The sequence below is a fragment of the Glycine max genome, chromosome 20 (assembly GCF_000004515.6).
Source record: "Glycine max cultivar Williams 82 chromosome 20, Glycine_max_v4.0, whole genome shotgun sequence".
In the NCBI taxonomy this organism is placed as follows: domain Eukaryota; kingdom Viridiplantae; phylum Streptophyta; class Magnoliopsida; order Fabales; family Fabaceae; genus Glycine; species Glycine max.
The window spans coordinates 2,839,925-2,862,071 of record NC_038256.2 but is presented as its reverse complement, the minus strand read 5'-3'; the positions used below and the strand labels follow the sequence as shown (position 1 = coordinate 2,862,071).

At 32.7% G+C, this 22,147-nt stretch overlaps 2 protein-coding genes across 2 annotated transcripts; both read left to right on the top strand.

Annotated features, from left to right (window-relative positions):
- Window positions 1-2,067: 2,067 nt before the first annotated feature.
- LOC100785645 (probable methyltransferase PMT5) lies at window positions 2,068-8,481 on the top strand. Its single transcript, XM_006605480.3, has 9 exons — window positions 2,068-3,100; window positions 3,640-3,775; window positions 3,998-4,238; window positions 4,365-4,587; window positions 4,758-4,915; window positions 5,035-5,338; window positions 6,414-6,546; window positions 7,747-7,952; window positions 8,170-8,481. The coding sequence occupies exons 1-8, from the start codon at window positions 2,571-2,573 to the stop codon at window positions 7,894-7,896; spliced, it is 1,875 nt and encodes a 624-aa protein (XP_006605543.1). The 5' UTR covers window positions 2,068-2,570; the 3' UTR covers window positions 7,897-7,952; window positions 8,170-8,481.
- A 4,580-nt stretch (window positions 8,482-13,061) lies between these two features.
- On the top strand, window positions 13,062-21,923 carry SGF14R (putative 14-3-3 protein SGF14r). Its single transcript, XM_041013628.1, has 7 exons — window positions 13,062-13,197; window positions 14,082-14,388; window positions 15,141-15,228; window positions 15,368-15,477; window positions 18,771-18,919; window positions 19,487-19,533; window positions 21,831-21,923. Exons 1-7 carry the CDS (start codon window positions 13,125-13,127, stop codon window positions 21,921-21,923), a joined length of 867 nt encoding a protein of 288 aa, XP_040869562.1. The 5' UTR covers window positions 13,062-13,124.
- The last annotated feature ends 224 nt before the right edge of the window (window positions 21,924-22,147 follow it).

Sequence of the window (22,147 nt, the reverse complement as noted above, 5' to 3'; positions counted from 1 at the left end):
TTAATCAAATTACTTTTCAAAACCACAACATAAAAACACAGGAATGTCATTAGTGTGGATTGCCAAAATGAGGAAAGGGAATCTTTTTTCATGGGTGTGAGTTCTAATCTGGTTTCCTGTATCCTGAGATGAGAAAAAATAGGAATCATAGTGAAAATAGGATATATGAAATAAAGTGTTTAGTGAAGTAAAAATAAGAAGATAAATAAATAAAAAAGATGTATACAAAAATGACTAAAAAAGTGGACAATGACCATTGATGGTTCTAGTGGCATGAAATTGGAGAATATCATGCCAATGCGGCTCGACCCAAATTGTTAAGGATACAAATGGTTAAGGATACCACAACTTTTCACCTTTTTCCATGGGTGTGAATTCGAATCTCTCTTATGCTATTTTTTCTACTTAGTGGACAACAACCTTCCTTAGGAAAATCTCCTAACCCCTTGAGTTGGTTGAGCTTGTGGTCTGAGCTTGTAGAGTAATCCTCTAGATGAGTATCAATTGATAACCCCAACATGTTATTGGCTTCATACTCGATAATATTAAAAGTGTTTGCATGTTCTATCATTTTTTTAATGTATTTTTTATGTGAAGAATATCATTTTTTTTATATCTTTGTTACTTATTTATTTTCTATTTCTCTTAAATAAAACACTATTAATTTCACCCTTATTTCTTACTTTTTTTTTTCTATTTTCATCCACAATATTTATCACATATTTCCTTTACTCCCACCGAGCACATCTTCAAGCAGTGTAATCACCAATTCAATTTCCAAACATGAAATAATATTTATTATGAATTTCTGTGAGGTTAGTCCTTCTCTTAATTTAATCTTAGCATTTCGAAATATTAATTCTGAACTTCCTAGTTCCTATTATAAAAAAATTGGTTTAAAAAAATCATATATTATTTCATGTCACATGCATGCTGCTGCGTGAGGAATTATGAACGCTATAATATCATATACTCTGTCATGCCACACATGCATATTGCAGCAGTCGTAGCTGGACAAGTAGTACATACGATTTTGTGCTGACACAAGTACAACTATACTATAAAAATGAAATGTCTGTAACAGATCATATAGTCCTAAATGGAAATGCATTAATCCCACATAAAAATATTAGGACAAGTATTAAAATTGGTCCTACGATAACATTAAAATACTCCCTAAAAAAATTCAAAATTATAATTTTTTTATTAATATTTCAAAATTATAATTATGAAACCATTAATCCTTTAACTTAATATTTTTTAATCGACAAATGTAATTTTTGTTAATTTTATTGGAAATATCAATGAAAAATTCGAATATGCGACTATTCTCTGATTTAACTTAATAAATAAAATGGTTGAAACACTAAGCATTTTTAATCTTAACAGATTATTATATATATAATGAAAGAATTATATTCAAAAAATCAATTTGCAAAAAGAAATTAAGTTTACATTTAAAGAAAGAACTTGGATCCGTATCCTTGTCTTTAACTCGTGCATGGCTGGCAACGAACAGAGTTGCCTCCATTTGGTAGCTGTTGGATTAATGTTGTATTCCTTTCATTGCCAAGTTGTCATCATTGCTTGCGATCCACGAAGACTGAAACCTTATTTATTGATGGTTTTATGGTTCTATTTATTTAAATTTAGTGGCTTCGTTAAGAAATTAAAAGTAAACATTTCTTTTTTATTATAAACAATACGAGTTGATTATAAAATTTCATGGGTACTCCATCCGTTTCCAAAACGAGTGTCGTGTTAAATTATTTTATACAAATAAAAAAATAGTAAATAAATAAATAAAATAATTTAGAAAATTAATTTTATTATTAATATTATATTAAAAAAACTAATTTACATTTATTTTGGATAATTTTTTTTTTTCAAACGTGATACTTATTGTAGAACGTATAAAATATATACCGGTGATTTAAATTAATTCTGAAAGTTAAAAGTATAAGACGCCATTAATTAAGAGCAATAATTTATTTTTCTTGTTTAGTTTTACTTAATGGAAGAGAAATAGTAATAAATGATGTTGTTTTGAATCTGATTAATAATGCATGATTGAGAGGCATATAAAGTAAGAAAGGGAGAGAGAGAAAAAGAAAACGCTTAGTTTTGAAAACAAGAAAAGGTCGCAATCCAAACAATCTGGACCCAACCTAAACAACGTTCTTCTTCTTCTCAGCGTTTCGGAATCAACCAACCGCTCTCTGAATCAATCTCACTCTCTTATTCTTCAGCGAAAACTCATCTCTCCGAATCCACACGCGATCGGATCCACGTCGCGTCGTGTTTCAAATTCAAATTTCCCTGGCGATCCGATTGATCTCTCTCTCTCGCTCGCTGTTTCCTCCGATCAACATTGCTCGATCGTCTCACGAAAATTCTGCGATTCCACGTTTGAATCTGCATTTCCGTTTCAATTGTGCGACACATCGTTTTTCAATGCTCGCGGCCAGAGTGACGATTCACAGTGTTATGGTCGGAAAGCTAGGGTTTACGCCAACGGAGTTCACAATTTAGCGTGGTTTTGAATCTGCGTTCGACTCGCGGTTTCGGACATGAGAAGCTCGTGGTTGAAGAAACAGTCCTTCGTCATCGGCCATAAGCCGCCACTGAACTGGTTGATCCTGTTCCTGATAAGCCTCCTCGCTCTGATTGCAGTTTTGAGTTCTTCTTCTTCGCCTTTGTCGTCGTCGAAGAAGAATTCATCGCGTCGCACCACCGTGGAATCGCTAATCTACACGAGCTACAGGAGGATAGAGGAGCAGGCCGCGGTGGATTACTTGGAGCTGAGGGCTGTATCGAGCGCCGGCGGCGCGCGGCAGAAGGAGGTGGGACTCTGCCGCAAGGAGAGGGAGAATTTCGTGCCGTGCCACAACGTGTCTGCGAATTTGGTTGCGGGGTTTAAAGACGGTGAGGAGTTTGATCGGCATTGTGAGGTGTATAAGGGAACAGAGAAGTGTTTGGTTCGGCCTCCGAAGGAATACAAGGCTCCCTTACAGTGGCCGGCTGGGAGAGACGTTATATGGAGTGGAAACGTGAAGATCACCAAAGATCAGTTTCTTTCGTCTGGAAGTATGACCAAAAGGTGCTGCCATAGTTGCTACTTGCTAGGCTGGGAAATTGTCATTGACATCAATTTGGATAAAAATAAAACCATGGTTTTGAATTGGTTAATTGGGGTTGTAGTTGCATTGAAATTATTGATATCACAGAAATTATATGAGTTTGCCTGATTTGGATGCAGAACTACTGCAAATTGTTTTTAAACCCTTATTAGTTATAACTACCGATTGTGTGAATAGGAAGTTTTTGGGTCTTGCTAACCAGTGTCATGAGGAATTCAAAATAGAGTTTTTATTGGAATTCACGTCCAAAATGCATTGGGAATCACAGAAGATGTGCATCAATGACATTGTTTAATGAAAACTTCCCGTTTTTATAAGGTCACTGGTTGCGTTTGCCATAATATTTTATTGGGGGTTGGGACTAAAGGAGTAAAAGACTGCTTGAATGAAAGTAATGTAGCTTTTGTCTGGTTTTTCTCTGTTGTTATTCATGATTGATTGTTTTTAGTCTTTTTTACTTTGCAAATCGTCTTCTAAAATTTTGTGATGATTTCTCTAGGTTGATGCTACTAGAAGAGAATCAGATTGCCTTTCACGCGGAGGATGGTACGATCTTCAACAGCGTGAAAGATTATACTCGCCAACTTGCAGAGATGATAGGGTTAGGAAGTGACACTGAGCTTCCTCAAGCTGGTGTAAGTCTTCCGTACACCATGGCCTACTGATTAATTGTTTTTGGGGAACTATAATTTTTTTTTTCATGGACAGGGTTTGTGCAAAATAGTTCCATGTATAGTAACAGTAATGAAAGATTATGTTATTTAAGTGCCTATGTTCTCTTTATAATTCTCATTAAGGACCATTCTTTTTTGTTCCAAAATATACATGACTGATCTATATTAATCACTTTATAACAGATTCGAAATATACTAGATATTAATTGTGGATTTGGTAGCTTTGGAGCTCATTTATTGTCGCTGAAAATAATGGCGGTTTGTATTGCGGCATATGAAGCAACTGGCAGCCAAGTTCAACTATCTCTGGAGAGAGGTCTTCCTGCTATGATTGGCAACTTTATCTCAAGACAGCTTCCATATCCATCATTATCTTATGACATGGTTCACTGTGCTCAGTGCGGCATTATGTGGGATGAAAAAAGTAATTATACATTTAATGGGCATACTTATTCCGTTGTTCCATGACTTTTCTATACCATCGTGAATATCGTTTAGCTTCTGTATGAACTGCTGTCCTTTGCCTTCTAACATTGACTTCATCCTGCAGATGGAATGTTCCTTGTAGAAGTTGATCGTGTTCTTAAACCTGGAGGATATTTTGTTTTAACCTCACCTACAAGCAGGCCACAGGGTTCATCACGGGAGAAAAAGAGAATCATGGCAAACCCAATAGAAGGGCTGACCCAGCAACTCTGCTGGACTCTTCTAGCTCAGCAAGATGAAACTTTCATCTGGCAGAAGACTGCTGATATTGATTGTTATGCATCTCGGTAAGGATATTTGTATTAACGTGGGTGATGTAAATGATAAATAATTATTGTCAATAGACTGTTTATGTGAGATGACTAATATCAACTATCACTAGTTCTGTATTGGTTTGCTTCATTGAACACTTACTATTATAACTAGGTTTTCAATGATATTTGTTTTTTAATTGCAGTAAGCTGCCTACTATACAAGTATGTAAAGCAGATGATACTCAGTCATACTATCGGCCTCTTTTGCCATGTATAAGTGGGACCTCTAGCAAGCGCTGGATTGCAATACAGAACAGATCTTCTGAATCTGAATTGGGCTCAGCTGAACTTAAAATTCATGGAAAGTATTGTTTCTTAATAGCTTTCTGCTTATGTCTTTCTCCTTTCTTCTTCCCCTCTAAATTTCATTTCCTTTTTGTACTGCTTTGCCTTTTCATGAATTTATTTTTATTATTGCAGGAGTTCAGCCTGAAGAATTTTATGAAGACTTCCAATATTGGAGATCAGCTGTTAACAATTATTGGTCATTACTTACACCACTAATTTTCTCTGACCATCCAAAGAGACCTGGAGATGAAGATCCATTGCCTCCATATAACATGATCCGGAATGTTATGGACATGAGTGCTAATTTTGGGGGTTTGAATGCTGCGCTGCTGGAGGAGAAAAAAACAGTGTGGGTCATGAATGTTGTTCCTGCAAGGGCTTCTAATGCACTTCCTCTTATACTAGATAGAGGTTTTGCTGGTGTCACACATGACTGGTAAGTTGCTTTTTTGTTCATGATCTAAGCAAGTTGTGTGTGATACCGTGATCTAAACAATGTTTCCATATACTTAAAAATTGGTTCAAGGTATGAAGGTAATACTGTTGAGCTTGAGGGTGAAAACTGATAATACCACTAAAGCCTGATAGATTTATTTCACTTACCTTATTAGCTCATTCTTATGTAAAATGACAGAAGAGTGGTGTATGCTAGTTGGGAAAGTAACAGTAATTTTAGATAATTTACTAGATATATGTACATGATATTTTAACTGCTGAGCATGAAAATTTCAGCATTGAAAAGGATTTAGTGATGTTTGTAAAATATGTACAAAATAATACCTCAGCAACTCATTATTTTGTAAATTATTAAATGGCATTAGTTCAGCTAATGTAGAATTATTAGTTTAGAGTCCATTTATTTTAGTTTTTTTTTCATGAAAAATACCTTTTATTTTGAAAAGAAAATCTTTTTAAAAAATTTATTTGTTTAAAATAAAATTTCTTATTATTTTGAGAAGCTGTTTTGAGTAGCTTTTGGAAAAAAAATCTATAACTGTAACTGTCTTTTACAATGAAAAGTATTTTTTATAATTGTAACCAAAGAAAAGATAACCTCTACTTTTCATAAAATCTCTAAAATGTGAATGATTTTATTTTTATTTTTATGCATTCTTAAAATTAATTTTTTTAAAAGCTTAAATAAACAGGCATAATATACCAATGATTAGATTCATTAAATGCTGAGATTTCAATACCTAATATTCACCTTTTAACCTTTATGTCTAGCACACCCTTGCTTTCTTTTTTTTTTTTCTTTTCTTTTGAGAATGAATTTGAAGATGAATGTAGGTTGCATGCATGCACTTGATCTGTTGGATTTGGATTTGAAAGTAGACGTAGTTTTATTGTGAAACCCAATTCTAAAGAACATCATCTACCTGTTTGGAGTTCACTCTGTGAAGTTTCTCTTCTTTGGAATTCATTGACAAACCTCTTTGTAAAATAGTGTTAATGTATTTGAGCTTCTGGATATTTCATGTTTGTATCTGACAACTGATATTGATCTTCAGGTGTGAACCTTTCCCTACCTACCCCAGAACATATGATATGCTTCATGCATACGGACTTATCTCACATCTCTCCTCGGAGAGGTGTAGTATGGTAGACTTATTCCTGGAAATGGATAGAATACTGCGTCCAGAGGTATGATGTCCCTGTTTATATGCATTTTCATGATTCTTTGTGCTGGAGGGTTTCATCCTTGATTTTTGTACAATGCACATTAAAAAAAAGATAGCAGAACAGTTATTTCCTCTTCCTTTCTACTTTTTTTTTTCTTTTTGACATATCCGGAAAGGACAGTTTTGGTAGATATTATATATGTTCTTTCTAAGTCATTTTAATCTAATGATGCATGCTCAATATTGTTGTGATGCTCTTATGAAATACTAACTGTGATCCTTGTTATAGGAATCTTTTGGAAAGTTTGCCATAGCTCTTTTTTTACAAGACTCTAAATTGTCTTTTAACTATTTTTTTCCGAAAATGCCCATAGTTACTCGATACTTTTTTTGGTCAGTGAATGATAAATGCTGTAAATTAATTTCCTATACTCTCATGAGAATTGGGGAAGGTCACTAGCCAGAACTATCTCTATCATTCACTTTGCCAGTTCCTATAGAAAGCAAAAAATGTCATTACTTAAGGGGGGGCATTTGGTAGGGGAGAAATTTTCACTTTCCTAGGAATCCTAACTTGGGTAACTTAGTTTCCCACATTTGGTACGTATTTCGAAGAAACATTTTCCCAGGAAACTATGATTCCTGGGAATTGTTTTTAACTCACATTCCCACAAAAACAATCCCGTGGAGGAGGGTGGGAATCCTACTTTCCCAAGCTTAATTTTCATTTTACTATAACAAAACTTTAAAAGCATTATGTTACACTTATTAAATTATTTAATGTGGTAAATAATTAAAGTTATCAGTAAAAATATCACGCAACTCTTTAATTCTTAGGAAACTTATCTAAAGATTCTTAATGATTAACCAAACAAATTTTCTTCATTCCCACGAAATATGATTCCTGGGCATAAAAAAATTTCTCTCCTACCAAACACCCCCTAAGTGAAAATACATTGATTAATTAGGTGGAAAGAGATTTAAAAATGGTATCCAAATAGTTTTGAGGATAATTCTCAAAGAACTAAACTAATTATTGGCAAATTTAAGACCACTAATTAAATGAACTTGTTTCCCTTATTATTGTGAAGTGGATCTTATGTATAAGACCAAGGTAGTAATTTATTGGATTTGTGCATCTGAATACAAGTAGTTGTAAGTCTTAGTATATTGACATGCTCAATGAAGCCTAACTTTTTATTACGTTGCATCATTTTTGTAGGGATGGGTCATTCTTTCTGATACAATAGGAGCTATAGAGATGGCTCGCATGCTTGCAGCACAAGTACGTTGGGATGCAAGGATAATTGATCTTCAGAATGGCAGTGACCAGCGACTACTTGTTTGCCAGAAACCATTTGTGAAAAAATAATTGATGGAGCACAAGTATATCTCACTATGACAGATGAACACAATTTTTTTGCTCTGGTAATTCCTCTAAGCCTTTTTCTTAACAGGGTAACATCTTACTTTGGTAAAAACGGGTAGCATTTAATTTAGTATAAAATTAAACATTTTCAATGCATTGAATAATAGATAACGATGTTTATGATAGGAGGCATGACATTAATCAGTTAGAAGAAGTTTTATAATAGAATTCATCTGTAGCATGCAACTGAAATAATTTGTAATTGTGCAATTTCAGAGAATGGATTGGTTAGTTGGCACATCTTTGTATATACAAAACTCAGAGCCTTGACGTTTTCAATCTTGTCCACAACCGGGTCAGAGGATTGAGGAAGCTGTAGATTGTGAAGGTTCATGTTGAATTTGGCTTCAGTTTATTCTTTTGTCAAAGTTTGTAGTAATTCATTTTTCTAATATCATGTTAGCATTCTTTATTTATTTTTTTATATATTTTTTTAATTCAATATGTCTCTATCGATCATTGGACTTCTATCACTTTCTGTTGAACAATCACTAATTTTTGAGAAAGAATGTGAATGGCCATGAAATTCAAGAATGAAGTGGGATGCTTGGTAAGAGTTTCTTTTTTAATACTTGGGAATTGTGATTCTTAAGACATGAATATTATTCTTGAAAATGGTTAAAATTTGGTAGGTTAGTTACTACAAAATATTGTTGCTTTGTCAGGTTTAATAATACTGCTTATCCTAGTGAGTTTTATGGGTCCACTGGGCCACAAGCTTCTCAAGCTCAAGCATTTACTTTTCTAGTTAGAGACCAGCATCTTGGGGCTAATGTAGGATTTGCTCAAAGATATAATTGATATCTATATTATTGTTTTTATTATAAATAATGAGATGTTGAAACATAAATAAATAATATCTATTAATTTATATTAATTAGGGTATATGAATATATTCCATCACGAAGAAATCAATAAATAAAAAAATGAATCAAATTTATAAAAGAGATAAAAGGAAAATAATATAAGTTCGACTTATTTCTGATTAATTGATTTTCTCTTAAAATAATATATTTATATTACCTAATTGATGTTAGTCAATGAATATTCATGTTAGTATCTCATTATCTATAACTATTACAATAATACAAATATCAACTCTATCTTATATAATTTTTTAGCTGTTTAATTTTAAAAGCAAAATATCAACTCTATCTTATATAATTTTTTAACTGTTTAATTTTAAAAGCATATTTAGACTTTTCGAGGACCATCCTATCAATTCATCGGTCTCATCCCTACTTGTAGAAGGCAGCCTTTGTCGAAACCATCATCTATCGATCTAGGGAATACTCTCAGCACAAATACTCCCCATCAAATTCAACATTAAGAGACTGGGGTGAGAGAAAAAAAAAAGGACCCGCTAATGAAGAATATATAATAATATATACAACAGATATCATTTACATTAAGAATGTGTCTGGACCAGCAAATTTAAAATTTTAAAAAATTTTAAATTTTAAGAATTTCAAATGTTTCTATTTAAATTCCTTTATTTTTAAAATTGTGTTTGGATAAAAAATTTAATTTCTTCATTTTATAAATTTTGTGTTTGGATAAAGAAATTGAATTTCTTCATTTTCAAAATTTCTTATTTTGATAAAATAATCAAATGCATTCTTTTTTAAAATTTTATATTTGAATAAAACAATTTTTTAATAAAATAATTATTTTTTCATTAATAAATTTTATGTACTATTTGTCGAGTGTGGTATTTCAATAAATATGTACTATTTTAATCTATTTTAATTAAAAATATATTAATTTAACTATTTAAATCATTATTTCATTTACGATCCACTACAAAACTCACAGCATAAAAAATATCTAGTACCATTTTATCTTGGAATGTTATTTAGAAGTTTATAGATAAAACTTATTTTCTATATATAAAACTTAATTATGCCGAGGAAGTAGTCTTGCATTCTTGTCCAAGTGAAAGGTTGTTCTTGTCTACAACATACCTAAGCCACTGCAACTACCTATTAACCTATACCATTTGGGAAGATTTATGAATACAAGAATTGTGTAAATGTTGTGTCATCATTAGTTGTTTTTGTAAAAGCCAATAAAATTTCTGAGTCGTATATAGGACATATGGTATTTCAACGATAAAAGGTAGGTTTTAGCTCTACGAGGTCCCATGCCATCAACCCCATTTCCATTTTTGTTTTTCTGTTTTTTTTCCCGGATATTTGTTGATTTGGTTGGACGAAATTTTTTTATCAATACATTGTTTTATTTTAATATACTTTTCTATAAAAATTATTATTATTGTGTGAATTTACCTTTGCTCACATCATTAATTAATAAAAGTTGCATAAAAATTTATCAGCAACAACAATAATAATTTATCAGCAGCTAAACAAACTTAATTATCCACAATTTGGCTCAACAACAATTTTAGTCGACAATGAAACTTAAAATTAAAATCCTAAAACCCTACGAGTACCCCTGCCACCTCATATGCAATGCAAAAGCACAAGAAACTGAATAAAATGTTTGTTTGAATATGCATATTACCTGGATGGAGTCGGCACTGACAATTTCTCCGTTGAGGCGCTTTGCGAGTTCCAATGTGAGGCGGCTCTTGCCGAAATCAATAGGTCCAGAAATCACAATTACCTTTTTTTTCTTCTTTGTTTTCGACGCAGTCACTAGAAATCGTCGCCGACGGCTGAGGTTCTCGGAATAGTGTGTAGGGAGAAATTGTTGCAAGAGAGAGAAGAGTGAGAAACTGTTGCAAGAATGAAGGAGCAAGAGAGAACATGTCATATCCTAACATAATCACCTTTTTTTTCTTCTTTGTCTTCAACGCAATCACTAGAAACCGCCGACGAGAGCTGAACAAGTGCGAAGGTTCTCGGAATAATGAGTAGGGAGAAACTGTTACAAGAGAGAAAAGAGTAAGAGAATGAATGAGCCAGAAAGAACCTGTCGTATTCATAAAAGAATTTCAAATTCTTTAAAATCCTAATATTTAAGTTAATTAAAATACCTGAACAAGATACTAAAATTTTAATTTCTTTTCAAATTTTTATCCAAACACCTTATTTAACTAAAAAATAATTAAAATATTTTAAAAAATTCAATTATTCTATTAAATTTCTCCATCCAAACTGTAACTTATTGATTTCACTTATTTAAGATCATTTTGCCCTTGATAATATTAAATATTACATACATATTAATTAATCCTCCTTTGTTTCTATACAATTTTTTTTTGCCAATCACTTGCTCTTCTATTCGACTGATAGTGTTCATTACATTTTTTTCCTCTCCCATATCTAAAAGAGTTTTCACAGTTTTCATTTTATTTTATAACTGCACATCCCTTAACGTTAATGTTTTGTCCAACTCCAAAATGTACCGCCTCCCCTGTCATTTCTTCTCTCTTTCTCATTCTTTTTCTTTCTTTCTGTGTGTGTCAATGGTCTCGCGGCCAACATAAAACAATAACAACAAGAAGAAAGAAGGAAAAAAGAAGGATGGTTTCAATGAGAAGCAACCATACCTCCAAAAGAGTCTTTCTTTCTCGCTCTTTTCACCTTTCTTATTCATTTCAATTTTTCGCAGGTCTATCTATTATAGATAATGTAGAGCTCAAAAGGAGTGGGAAATCATCGCATTGATTACATTGTATATACAAATAAAGAAACCAAATTTCATTTATCTTAAAAAATAATAGACCTAATTAAATCTATTAAAAATAAGGGATTAAATTGAACATAATAAATAAATTATGGATCAAGAAGAATAATTTACCTAATATTTATAACTTTTTTTTATATCTATGTATATAATAATCATATTTTTTTATACTATAACCCAATAATAAGATAAAAATATTTCAATTTTAATGGAAAAAAATGAGAAATAAAAATATGGACACACATGCACACTTATGTTTCTACTTGGTAAAGGGAATACACAATGTTGAAGTTCAATCCATTAGAACTTTAATATATACAAGGACATTACATATAAAAAAATTCAAAAGATGACTCGCTACAATACATTTTAATATGTCTTATTTTAATGCATGACTCATTACAAATTCAAGATATAAATTATTTTGTTTTGTATTTTTCTTTTGTTACCATCTTCTTCTTTCATCTATTCCTTTTCCTTCATTCATGCGAATTGTATATTATTTATAAAAAATTTCATTAATTTCTAATATAAACCTTTTAAAATGGAAACCAAATAAAACTAAGGTAAGTCTCTATTTTACTAATTATTAAACTTAGATATTCTTTTATACTATTAAAATGTAGAAGTAAGACAATTCTTATAAATCAATATATTTAGAAAATACGTTGAACTAAAATTAAGATACACTTCAATATATAATAAAAAAATATTATAAATATAAAAATAATATAGTATAATGGAATTGCAGATACAGAGGCACGTATCACGCATGTGTTTCCATTATAGTTTGAAAGAGAGGAGGAACTGAAAAAAAAAAAATAAAGACAATAAAGGTGGTTTAAAAACACGTTCATGGGAGTAGTATGTAACATAAATATGGAGAATGCACCGTTAGTTCGGCAGTTGAAGGCTATTTCAACAAAAAAAGGGGTAAATTTGGAACTCGAAATGTGTATATTAAATGTAATTTTCATTATTATTAATAGTTATAGATATAAATGAGTCTTTGATATTATATTCTTATATTATTTTTTTCAATCTACCTTATATGTCAAAGGAGCACTATATTATACGAATGGATGCTATACATCATATATAAATGGAATTTTCACCGTTAAAAATATAAAGTCTAAAAGGAGAATAGTATAAATTATAATTGAATAGATGTCAATTTTGAAATTAATTAATATAATTATACAATTTTCAAAGCGTGTCAAGCAATTCCGACAACTTAGGCTTGAGTGAGTGGCTTCAAGAAAGAGCACAACTAGAATTACAACGAAGCACGATCACAGTCCTTCGGAATTGCGCGTTTTTTTCATCTTTCAAAATCTCTCATAATCCAACGGCTCAGATTCAATCTTGCCCTCTTCCCCCACGACTTGTTCCATCTATATAAACATTCCACCCTTCCTTCCCTTCTTCTTCTTCACAATCACATTATTCTCATAAGCTTCTTTTTTAATTTTTCTTTAATTCAATTTAGTTTTCTCTGATACAACAATAATACAACAACAATGTCCACAGAGAAGGAGAGAGAGACCCAAGTTTACTTGGCCAAGCTCTCTGAGCAAGCCGAGAGATATGAAGGTGATGATCATCACTCTTTTTTTATTTTCTATGTTGTTTCCCTGCCGACCCCACCTAGTGGGATAAGGCGTTGTTGTTGTTGTTGTTTCCCCTCTAATCATAAGGCAGATCCGCCAAACGTCTTAAAGAAAGCCACTCAACATTAGTTTTCTGTTTGTCTTTTACATTTTCAACAACATTTTATTTTTCATGTTTGTATTTGATTTTTGCACTAACATATAAACATTATTACTCTATTCAATTATGTTAATCTTGATTGTTTGTTTTGCAACATTTTACATTAACTAACATGTCATGGTTATATATATATATATTGCTTAAGTTAAATTGAAAGATCTATAAATATGAATTAAGTTAAACACGTTCCAAAGCCTCCAAAATGACATGCATCTCGAAAGATACACTTGAGTTCCTTTCATGAATGGACATTCACCTGCTAACCAACGGATTATCAAATATAGCTTTAATTAATTTTGTTTGATTAATCATGAGAAATTTTTGAGAGATTGATTATTATTTTATTTTGTTGAAATTAGTTTATTTAATTGATTGCTTGATTAATGATGAGAATCTTATGAGACTGATTATATTTTTTGAAAAGCAAAAATGAAATGAGAGATTGATTATTAATTTACTATGTTGAAATTAGTTCCTTTAATTGAAGTTGTTAGATTAATGATGAGATTCTTATGAAAGATTGATTATTAATTTATTAAGTTGTTGATGCATACTATAATGCTTGATAAGAATGATTATGAATTGTTACGTGGGGGTGCAATCCCATGCTGGAAAATGCTAACATACAAAAATTGCAAACAAAATTAACGAATGAACATTTTTTTATTAATACGTTGATCTTGATATTTGTGTGATCTCCGTATCAGAGATGGTTGAATGCATGAAGACAATTGCAAAACTTGATCTAGAACTAACTGTTGAAGAGAGGAACCTGCTCTCAGTGGGATATAAGAATGTGATTGGTGCAAGAAGAGCCTCTTGGCGCATTATGTCATCAATTGAACAAAAGGAAGAGTCTAAAGGAAATGAAAGCAATGCAAAACTGATAAAGAATTATCGTCAAAAGGTTGAAGAGGAACTCTCAAAGATTTGCAGTGACATTCTCAGCATTATTGACCAGCATCTTGTTCCTTCTTCCACCTCAGGAGAAGCCACCGTTTTCTACTATAAGATGTGAGTCATGTTCAATATTATTTACTTTCTTTGAGTAGATGTTATTCCTTTTTTAAATATAACTTCGATAGATATAAATATATCACTTCTCTAAAATGAGGTATTTACTTTAGTGAGAAGTTATAACTATTGAATGAAATCAAGAATTGAGATTTAAGAAGTTGCATAACTAAACTTAAATGGATATACACGTCATTGATTTCAGTAAAATTAGATTCAGAACTTTTAAGTGAAGTTTTAAATTTGAACATTGTTGATGAAAAAAACATAAATAAGAAGGAGATCTCATTAAAAATAACAGAAATTAATCGTTGATAAAATCGATAAATATTTTACATTAATAATATAAGATGACAAAAAAAATCTATATAATCATAAGCTAACTTTTCAATCAATAGTTAAAATTCTCACCCTTTAATTTTCTTTAAGGGAGAATTTGTGTGAACTTATATGAATGACATTAATTTTCTTTGAGGTAACGCATGAATGAAGTTAACTGAATGAGGGATGGGATTTATCCTTTTGGGCATTTTGTACGCAAACAGCCGAATTCAAGGAGTCCAATGCCATGAATATGTTAGCGGGCATTATGTGTTTATATTCTGTTACCTTATTTGATACAAAAATGGTGAATAATATGATGTAACAAGAAAAAGATTGTTAGTGTCACGATACATCTCTTGCTAGTTTTAGCATGCTTTGGTTCTGTATCTGATTTCCTCGAACTTAATTAATCAATTCATGTTGATCAGGAAAGGTGACTATTATCGATATTTAGCCGAGTTCAAGACCGATCAGGATAGAAAGGAGGCTGCTGAGCAATCACTAAAGGGATATGAGGTTGGTGTCTAATTAAATTCTCTTTCAGCAATATTAATGAACATGGGGTTTATAATAATTGATTCATACCTATATAATTTCTTGTGTTTATCCATATTTGGTGTTGTTTGTTTGATGTTCAAACTATTGGTGTTTTTAGGCTGCTTTAGCTACAGCAAGCACAGAGCTTCCATCAACACATCCAATCCGTCTTGGACTTGCGCTCAACTTCTCAGTCTTCTATTATGAGATACTGAACTCTCCTGAAAGGTAATTTTTTCTATTTTTTTTTTCTCTTGGTCCATACAAGCATAGTTGCAAAGGATCATAAAACAACAAACTTTCAAGTTATTTTATTCTCTGTTGCAATTTAAGGCCGAAAGTATTGGGTTTGGTGTGAATCAAACCCATTGGACCCCAAATGGCCATATACGGCTCTTTCTTCCTTCACCCCACATGTTTCTCATAACATCTACTTTACATTTCAGAATGGTTAATTCAAATTACATTTTGGATCATCCTTTCCTAAATATTAAGAAGATGTCGAGATAAATTTGTCGTGTAAAGAAATAAACACCCGCCATATGCTTATTAAGTTATTTTTTGGGGCTGGGGGAAGAGGGTGTTGTTGGTTTTGTGGAGGAAATTATAAAAAACAGAGGAGAGAAGAGAGACAATACGTATGCAGAGGAAATAGAATTATTCTATTCTAATTCAAATTGTTCTCAGCAACGATACAATAAATAGCAAAAGATAAACTAATTAGATAACAAGATATTAACAAAGCAGAATATTAAAACTAACTTGTTCCTTAAAGATAGGAACCACTTATTAACTAGGCTAATCTATTAAAACTGACTTACTCCTAAAATATAGGGAATCAACTTATTTACTAAATCCTATTTTAAAAATTGAAAAATAAAATATTATCCAGTTACAAAAGTATATCTTCAACACTCCTCCTTGCTTTTGGAACTGCAAACTCCAATTCTTTGAGTTCAAGTTTGTTGATAGGTAGTGACTTTGTAAACATGTCAGCCAGTTGATCTTTAGACTTACAATAAATTAAGTTCACTTCACCACTTTGTTGCATCTTTATCAAATAATAGAACTTGATGTTGAAATGTTTAGTCTTCCCATGACACACGGGATTGTTTGCAATAGCAATGACTACTTGATTGTCAACAAAAATTTCAATTTTGTTCTTTTGAGCAAATAGAATATTTGACCTTGTTGAAGTGAGATACATTAGACATCCAATCAAGCTCCCATAATATCCTTCATCAATGTTATCAACACTTTCTTTCTTGCTGAACTTCTCCTTTTGATTCATTGGAGTGCTAACAGATTTGCATTCCTCCATTTGAAACTTCTTCAAATTTTCTTTTGCATATTTCCTTTTTTTCATGTTTAGCATTCTTTCAAGATGGCAATGATCAAGTCTCTTGTGCCAGAGTTCCGTGGGTGTGACTTGAGTGAAATAGGCTGTATGCTCCTCCTCTGCTGGATCAAATGAAAAGCTTTTACCTTTCATTTTAACCCTTAGAACTTCCCGGCCAAAATTGTCATAGATAAAGCAATGTTGATGTTCAAAGGACACTTTAAATCCCTTTTTAATCAACTGACCTACGCTTAGCAAGTTTTGGTCAATGTTAGGTACATAAAGAACATCTGATATTAATTTGATAGCTGAACACGTTGAAATTGCAACAGTTCCTCTTCCTTTTACTGGAATATAGCCTCCATTCTCAATTCTGACCTTTGAGACATTAGTTGGCTTCAAATCTTTGAATAAAGTCTTATCATATGTCATGTGGTTCGTACAACCACTATCAATCAACCAACTTTCACTTGATTCACTACTCAAGAAGCATGTGGCCACAAACAGTTGATCCTCTTCTTCTTGATTAGCAATCTGAGCTCCCTCATCATGGTGATTTTTGTTGGTGCAGATCACCGCTTCATGTCCTATCTGGTTGCACTTGTTACATTTTGCATCTGGTCTCCTCCAACATCTGAAAGGTGCATGACCTTTTTTGACACAATGCTGACAAGGTGGATAATTTTTCTTTTTATCCTTACCTTGGTTGTTTGCACTGTTTTCGCTACTTGTTGGTTGATTCTTCTTGAAAAAATCCTTTTTTCTTTCATCAACTTCATGATGTTTGGCGGGCAAAGCACTTTCGACAACACGATCTTGCCTCATCAACCTTCGCTGCTCTTGAGCTTGCAGGGCATGTAGCACTTCTGCCAATGTGATTTTCGACAGATCCTTTGTGTTCTCAAATGAAGCTATAGATGCTTCATACCTCTCCGGCACCGTTACCAAAATTTTCTCTACAATTCTCGAATCAGCAAAATCACTTCCCAACAACTTTATCTTGTTGGCAATACCCAACAATTTGTTTGAGTATTCTTTGATTGTCTCTGACTCTTCCATCCTTTGAAGCTCAAATTCTCTCCTTAAATTCAGCACTTGCATGCTTCGTATTCTATCATCTCCACTGTATTCCTCTTTCAAATAATCCCAAATTGCTTTGGGTGATTTAAGAGTCATGATTCTGATGAATATCATTTGTGAAACACCAGTGAACAAACATGACCTCGCCTTTGCCTTCTTCATCTTTCTTTCCTTGTGATTTTTAATTTGGGCCATGGTGGGATTTTCAGGCAGCGGATATATTTCATAATCCTCTTCCATAGCATCTCATAAATCCAAAGACTCCATGTAGGATTGCATTTTCACTTCCCAAAGATCATAATTCTCTCCATCAAAGATTGGAAGAGTTATGTGGGAAAAACTTGCTTCACCTTCCATGGTAGAGGTCCCGTAAGAATAAGGCTCTTGATACCAATTGTTGGTTTTGTGGAGGAAATTATAAAAAAACAGAGGAGAGAAGAGAGACAATACGTATGCAGAGGAAATAAAATTATTCTATTCTAATTCAAATTGTTCTCAGCAGCGATACAATAAATAGCAAAAGATAAACTAATTAGATAACAAGATATTAACAAAACAGAATATTAAAACTAACTTGCTCCTTAAAGATAGGAACCACTTATTAACTAGGCTAATCTATTAAAACTGACTTACTCCTAAAATATAGGGAATCAACTTATTTACTAAATCCTATTTTAAAAATTGAAAAATAAAATATTATGCAGTTACAAAAGTATATCTTCAACAGGTGTACATGCCATCAAGTTTATATAACATAATTCGGCAATGCTTAGATTAAAGTTTGGAAAGTACTTTTGCAAATTCGAATGCATAATAACAAATTCTAATGTACTAAATGAAGAAAGGAAAAAGTTTTTATTTCCATAGTAAAGTAATCTTAGGTTCTTCCAACTTTAATCCAAACATGCACTTACATCTTGGTTCATCCATGTTTATAAATTATCATTTTTTTCTTCTAAAGCCTAAGTTTTTCTCATTTCACTTATTACACTCCCATGTGCTTCCCAACACTCCTATCAATATGATCATCTGCATTGGTTCCATTGCTTAGGTATGTTGCCAGCTGGCGTTAATGACATTTACCTATTACTAACACTTACAGGGCCTGTCATTTGGCTAAGCAAGCTTTCGATGAGGCAATTGCAGAGTTAGACACCTTGAGTGAAGAGTCATACAAGGACAGCACTTTGATCATGCAGCTGCTGAGAGACAATCTCACTCTCTGGACCTCTGATTTACCTGAGGATGGAGGTATGATCATGATTGAGACTTGACATAAGATGCATTTGGATTCTGCCTCTTAATATTACCATAAGCATAGCAACTTTTTTCTCTAACATACTCTTTGTTATTAGATATATATGTGTAGGTCTCATTAAATGATATGGATTCTTCCACCACTTATTGCTTAATGAACCCTACTTTTATATTCAATATGTTTTTCATAAGTTTTATCTAAAAGTAAATATTAGATACGTTGAAAAAAGTACATTATTATCATGCTTCTTACCATAACATGTTCTTTTGCTAGAATGATTATGTCTAAGACGGATAGAAAAAGAGTTTTTTGATACACAATGTCACTACAACACTTTCCTCCAACCTACTCAACCTCTCTCAGAACCTTTGAAAGAATTACATTAGAGTAAAGAGAAAGGAATTAGTTGCTTGCCTTTGAATTTCATCTTTTTTTCTAGAGCTACTTGTTATTATTTGCAAAATCTTGCTTCTTTTTATCTAGTTTGTAAAATAAACTACACTAAGAACTGCTCAATAGTGAGGTTTTATAAGAATAACGATACATGAACACCCATGCAGGTGACGAAATTAAAACAGAAGAAGCCAAACCTGCTGAAACTTCTGAGGTTTGTGTATGAAATTGTTTTCACCTGTGTTTTGCATTATTTCTCCTGAGTATATGTTGTATCAAGTCGTTGGAATCCAAAGGTAAATGAAATGATGTAAAATCAACTTTAGAATTTGTCTTTTTTAGAATGAAAAAGGGTGTCATCTAGTATAGAAAGGCTTATGTAGGATGTTAATTCAGCTGGTCAATGTTTTAATCAATGCCTAGTAATTTTAGTTTGGTCAAAAAGCAATCATGATTTTCTAGCTCAACGATTAACTCAGTTAAGAGAGGTTGTGTAGGTGGTCAATTAGTCAATGTCTCAATTAATACCAATTAATTTTCATTTTTGGGCAAATAGCCATCCTGATTTACTACTGTCTCAACAATTTTGATGCACTAATGTTACATATAATATTTCTGGTAACATTTTTTTTATATATATTATTTGTTTACAGCACTCATAGTATACGATTGCCCCTGGAGCAGTGAAGTCCATTTGGACCAGAAAATGCAAATTATGGTCACTTCATAGTTGTGCTCTCGTTACATCTAGAAAAGTTCAACCTACGGCTTATATTAGTTACCAATTTTTTTTTCTATATACTTCATATATTTTAAGTAAAGGGGTCAATTGAAGTAACGGATAATTTACATATTTTACTTAAAAGCATCTCTTCTCATTATTGATTACTTTTGAATTGATTTTGTCCACAATGTGTGTTTACTATGCACTCCTTGGCTGCAAAAAACGTTCAGCAGGGGATGTTTATACTTCTCAGTTCTAATATATAATTGGAAAAATGATACTTGGACACCTATACAACCTATTTGACACTTATGAAAAGAAGAGAGAAGAAAAAATATAAATATAATAAATGATATGGTGTAATAAGAAGAGAAATAGAGAGAAATGATTGATGATGGCGAGATGTATAAAATAATGAAGTGTTGATCTATTATTACTCTTTATAATTATAAAGGAAGAATTCTTGCGCAATAAAAGACCAAACACGACTTACAAAGCGGGTTAAAAAAAAACCGAATTGAGAGGAAAAAAATGTTTTTTTGTTGGAACTTTATTGGGTTTATTAGCCGTAAATGCATCATAAGTGGACTTGTTTGTGTGTTATACTAATAGGAAAATGCTATATTCACTCACGTTTTGTTCTAAGTACACTCCCCTTTCCTATTATAATTTGGTTATGACTTAAATGGCCTTTTTCAAATCTTATTGTTTTCCTCACACTGCCACACACTCTTTCCCAGCTAAGATACACTCCTTCCAATACAAGGGAATATCCCTCCTCTCTTTCATTAGAATTGTTACTCTCTTCCACACCCCCTATGACCTCTGATTCTTGGTTCGGTCTCTTTGTCTAACATTAGTGTTTTTTCATCATCAAGCTCTCAAATACGATATGTAAAGGAAAGGAAACTAAAAAATAAATTTGATACATTAATTCTTCGAAATGAGTTTTTGTCTAAATTCTAGAAAGTAGTTTTTCGGAATACTATTTTACATTTGGTATTCCATAAAGTACCTTCCAGGACTTTATCATTATATTCTGAAAAGTTGTTTCAGGAACTCTATTTTAGATTTTGCATTCTAGAAATTACTATCCAGAATACAAAATTTACAGTAGTATTTCAGGAACTATCAGTGTTTCAACAAGCCCTTCCCTAAAAGTTCCTGTGCAGAACGGTTGGCTGACCATGCTCCAAACATCCACTTCAAGAATATTCCAGAAGCTTTTGTAGAAGATAGGTTGGAAGCCATCTCATAGTGATTGTCCCTTGGACTCGAGATCAAGGTAGTCTCCAAAGGAAGAAGAAAGATAAAACAAGGTTGAAAATGAACGTTCCTACCTTTATTCAATGCGCTTCTTGCTATTTAAAGAGTCTTCGAGGTGCGAGAACCTTCTATTACACAATAATATGTGCACAAAATAACAAATCGACAATGATTGACACCTTTCTAACAGAATAATAACTAATTGCACACTCACACTACATCCTGACAAATACGCTAACGGCCTATGGTCGCACGTAATCTTGCAGGAACACTGGCTTGTGGGTCTCTCTCTTAGGCCGAATGTGCTACATTCTATCAATACCTGCTGCTCACAAAACCACCTTGTCCTCAAGGTGGTAAGTGGTACGTATGTCTTCCTAGTGTTCCCATGATGTTTCTTCTGGCACGAGTCCATTCCACTGCACTAACACCAATAGTGATGGCGGGGTGGTCGTGTCATCCCACTTGGTATCCACAATATTCAAAGGTTCAACTAGTGGATGGTTATCTGCGGCTTGCAGTGGCAAAGGAGTTGTGACCTCATGTATAGGACCATGATGGGGTTTAAGCACGGAGCAATGAAAAACATTGTGAATTTTGGAATGCTCTGGTAGGGCAAGGTGGTAAGCCAATGCGCCGATGGTCTCGGTGATGCGAAAAGGTTTGTAACATCACTTGGACAACTTGTTGAACGTTGTACGAGAGAGAGAAAGAGTTGGCGAAAAGGTTGTTACTTAACATATACCCAGTCACCAACTTCGTACAAGACATCACGATGTTTATTATCAGCTTATGTTTTCATGGCCAATTGTACCTTGCGCAGACGTGTTGATAAAGA

Bases quoted from the DNA above. Each gene is read 5' to 3' on its own strand.
- LOC100785645 (XM_006605480.3), top strand. From the start codon at position 2,571: ATGAGAAGCTCGTGGTTGAAGAAACAGTCCTTCGTCATCGGCCATAAG. The intron at 3,101-3,639 runs GTGCTGCCATAG...TGATTTCTCTAG, and splicing joins TCTGGAAGTATGACCAAAAG to GTTGATGCTACTAGAAGAGA. The intron at 4,239-4,364 runs GTAATTATACAT...TTCATCCTGCAG, and splicing joins CATTATGTGGGATGAAAAAA to ATGGAATGTTCCTTGTAGAA.
- SGF14R (XM_041013628.1), top strand. From the start codon at position 13,125: ATGTCCACAGAGAAGGAGAGAGAGACCCAAGTTTACTTGGCCAAGCTC. The intron at 15,229-15,367 runs GTTGGTGTCTAA...TGGTGTTTTTAG, and splicing joins AATCACTAAAGGGATATGAG to GCTGCTTTAGCTACAGCAAG. The intron at 18,920-19,486 runs GTATGATCATGA...ACACCCATGCAG, and splicing joins TGATTTACCTGAGGATGGAG to GTGACGAAATTAAAACAGAA.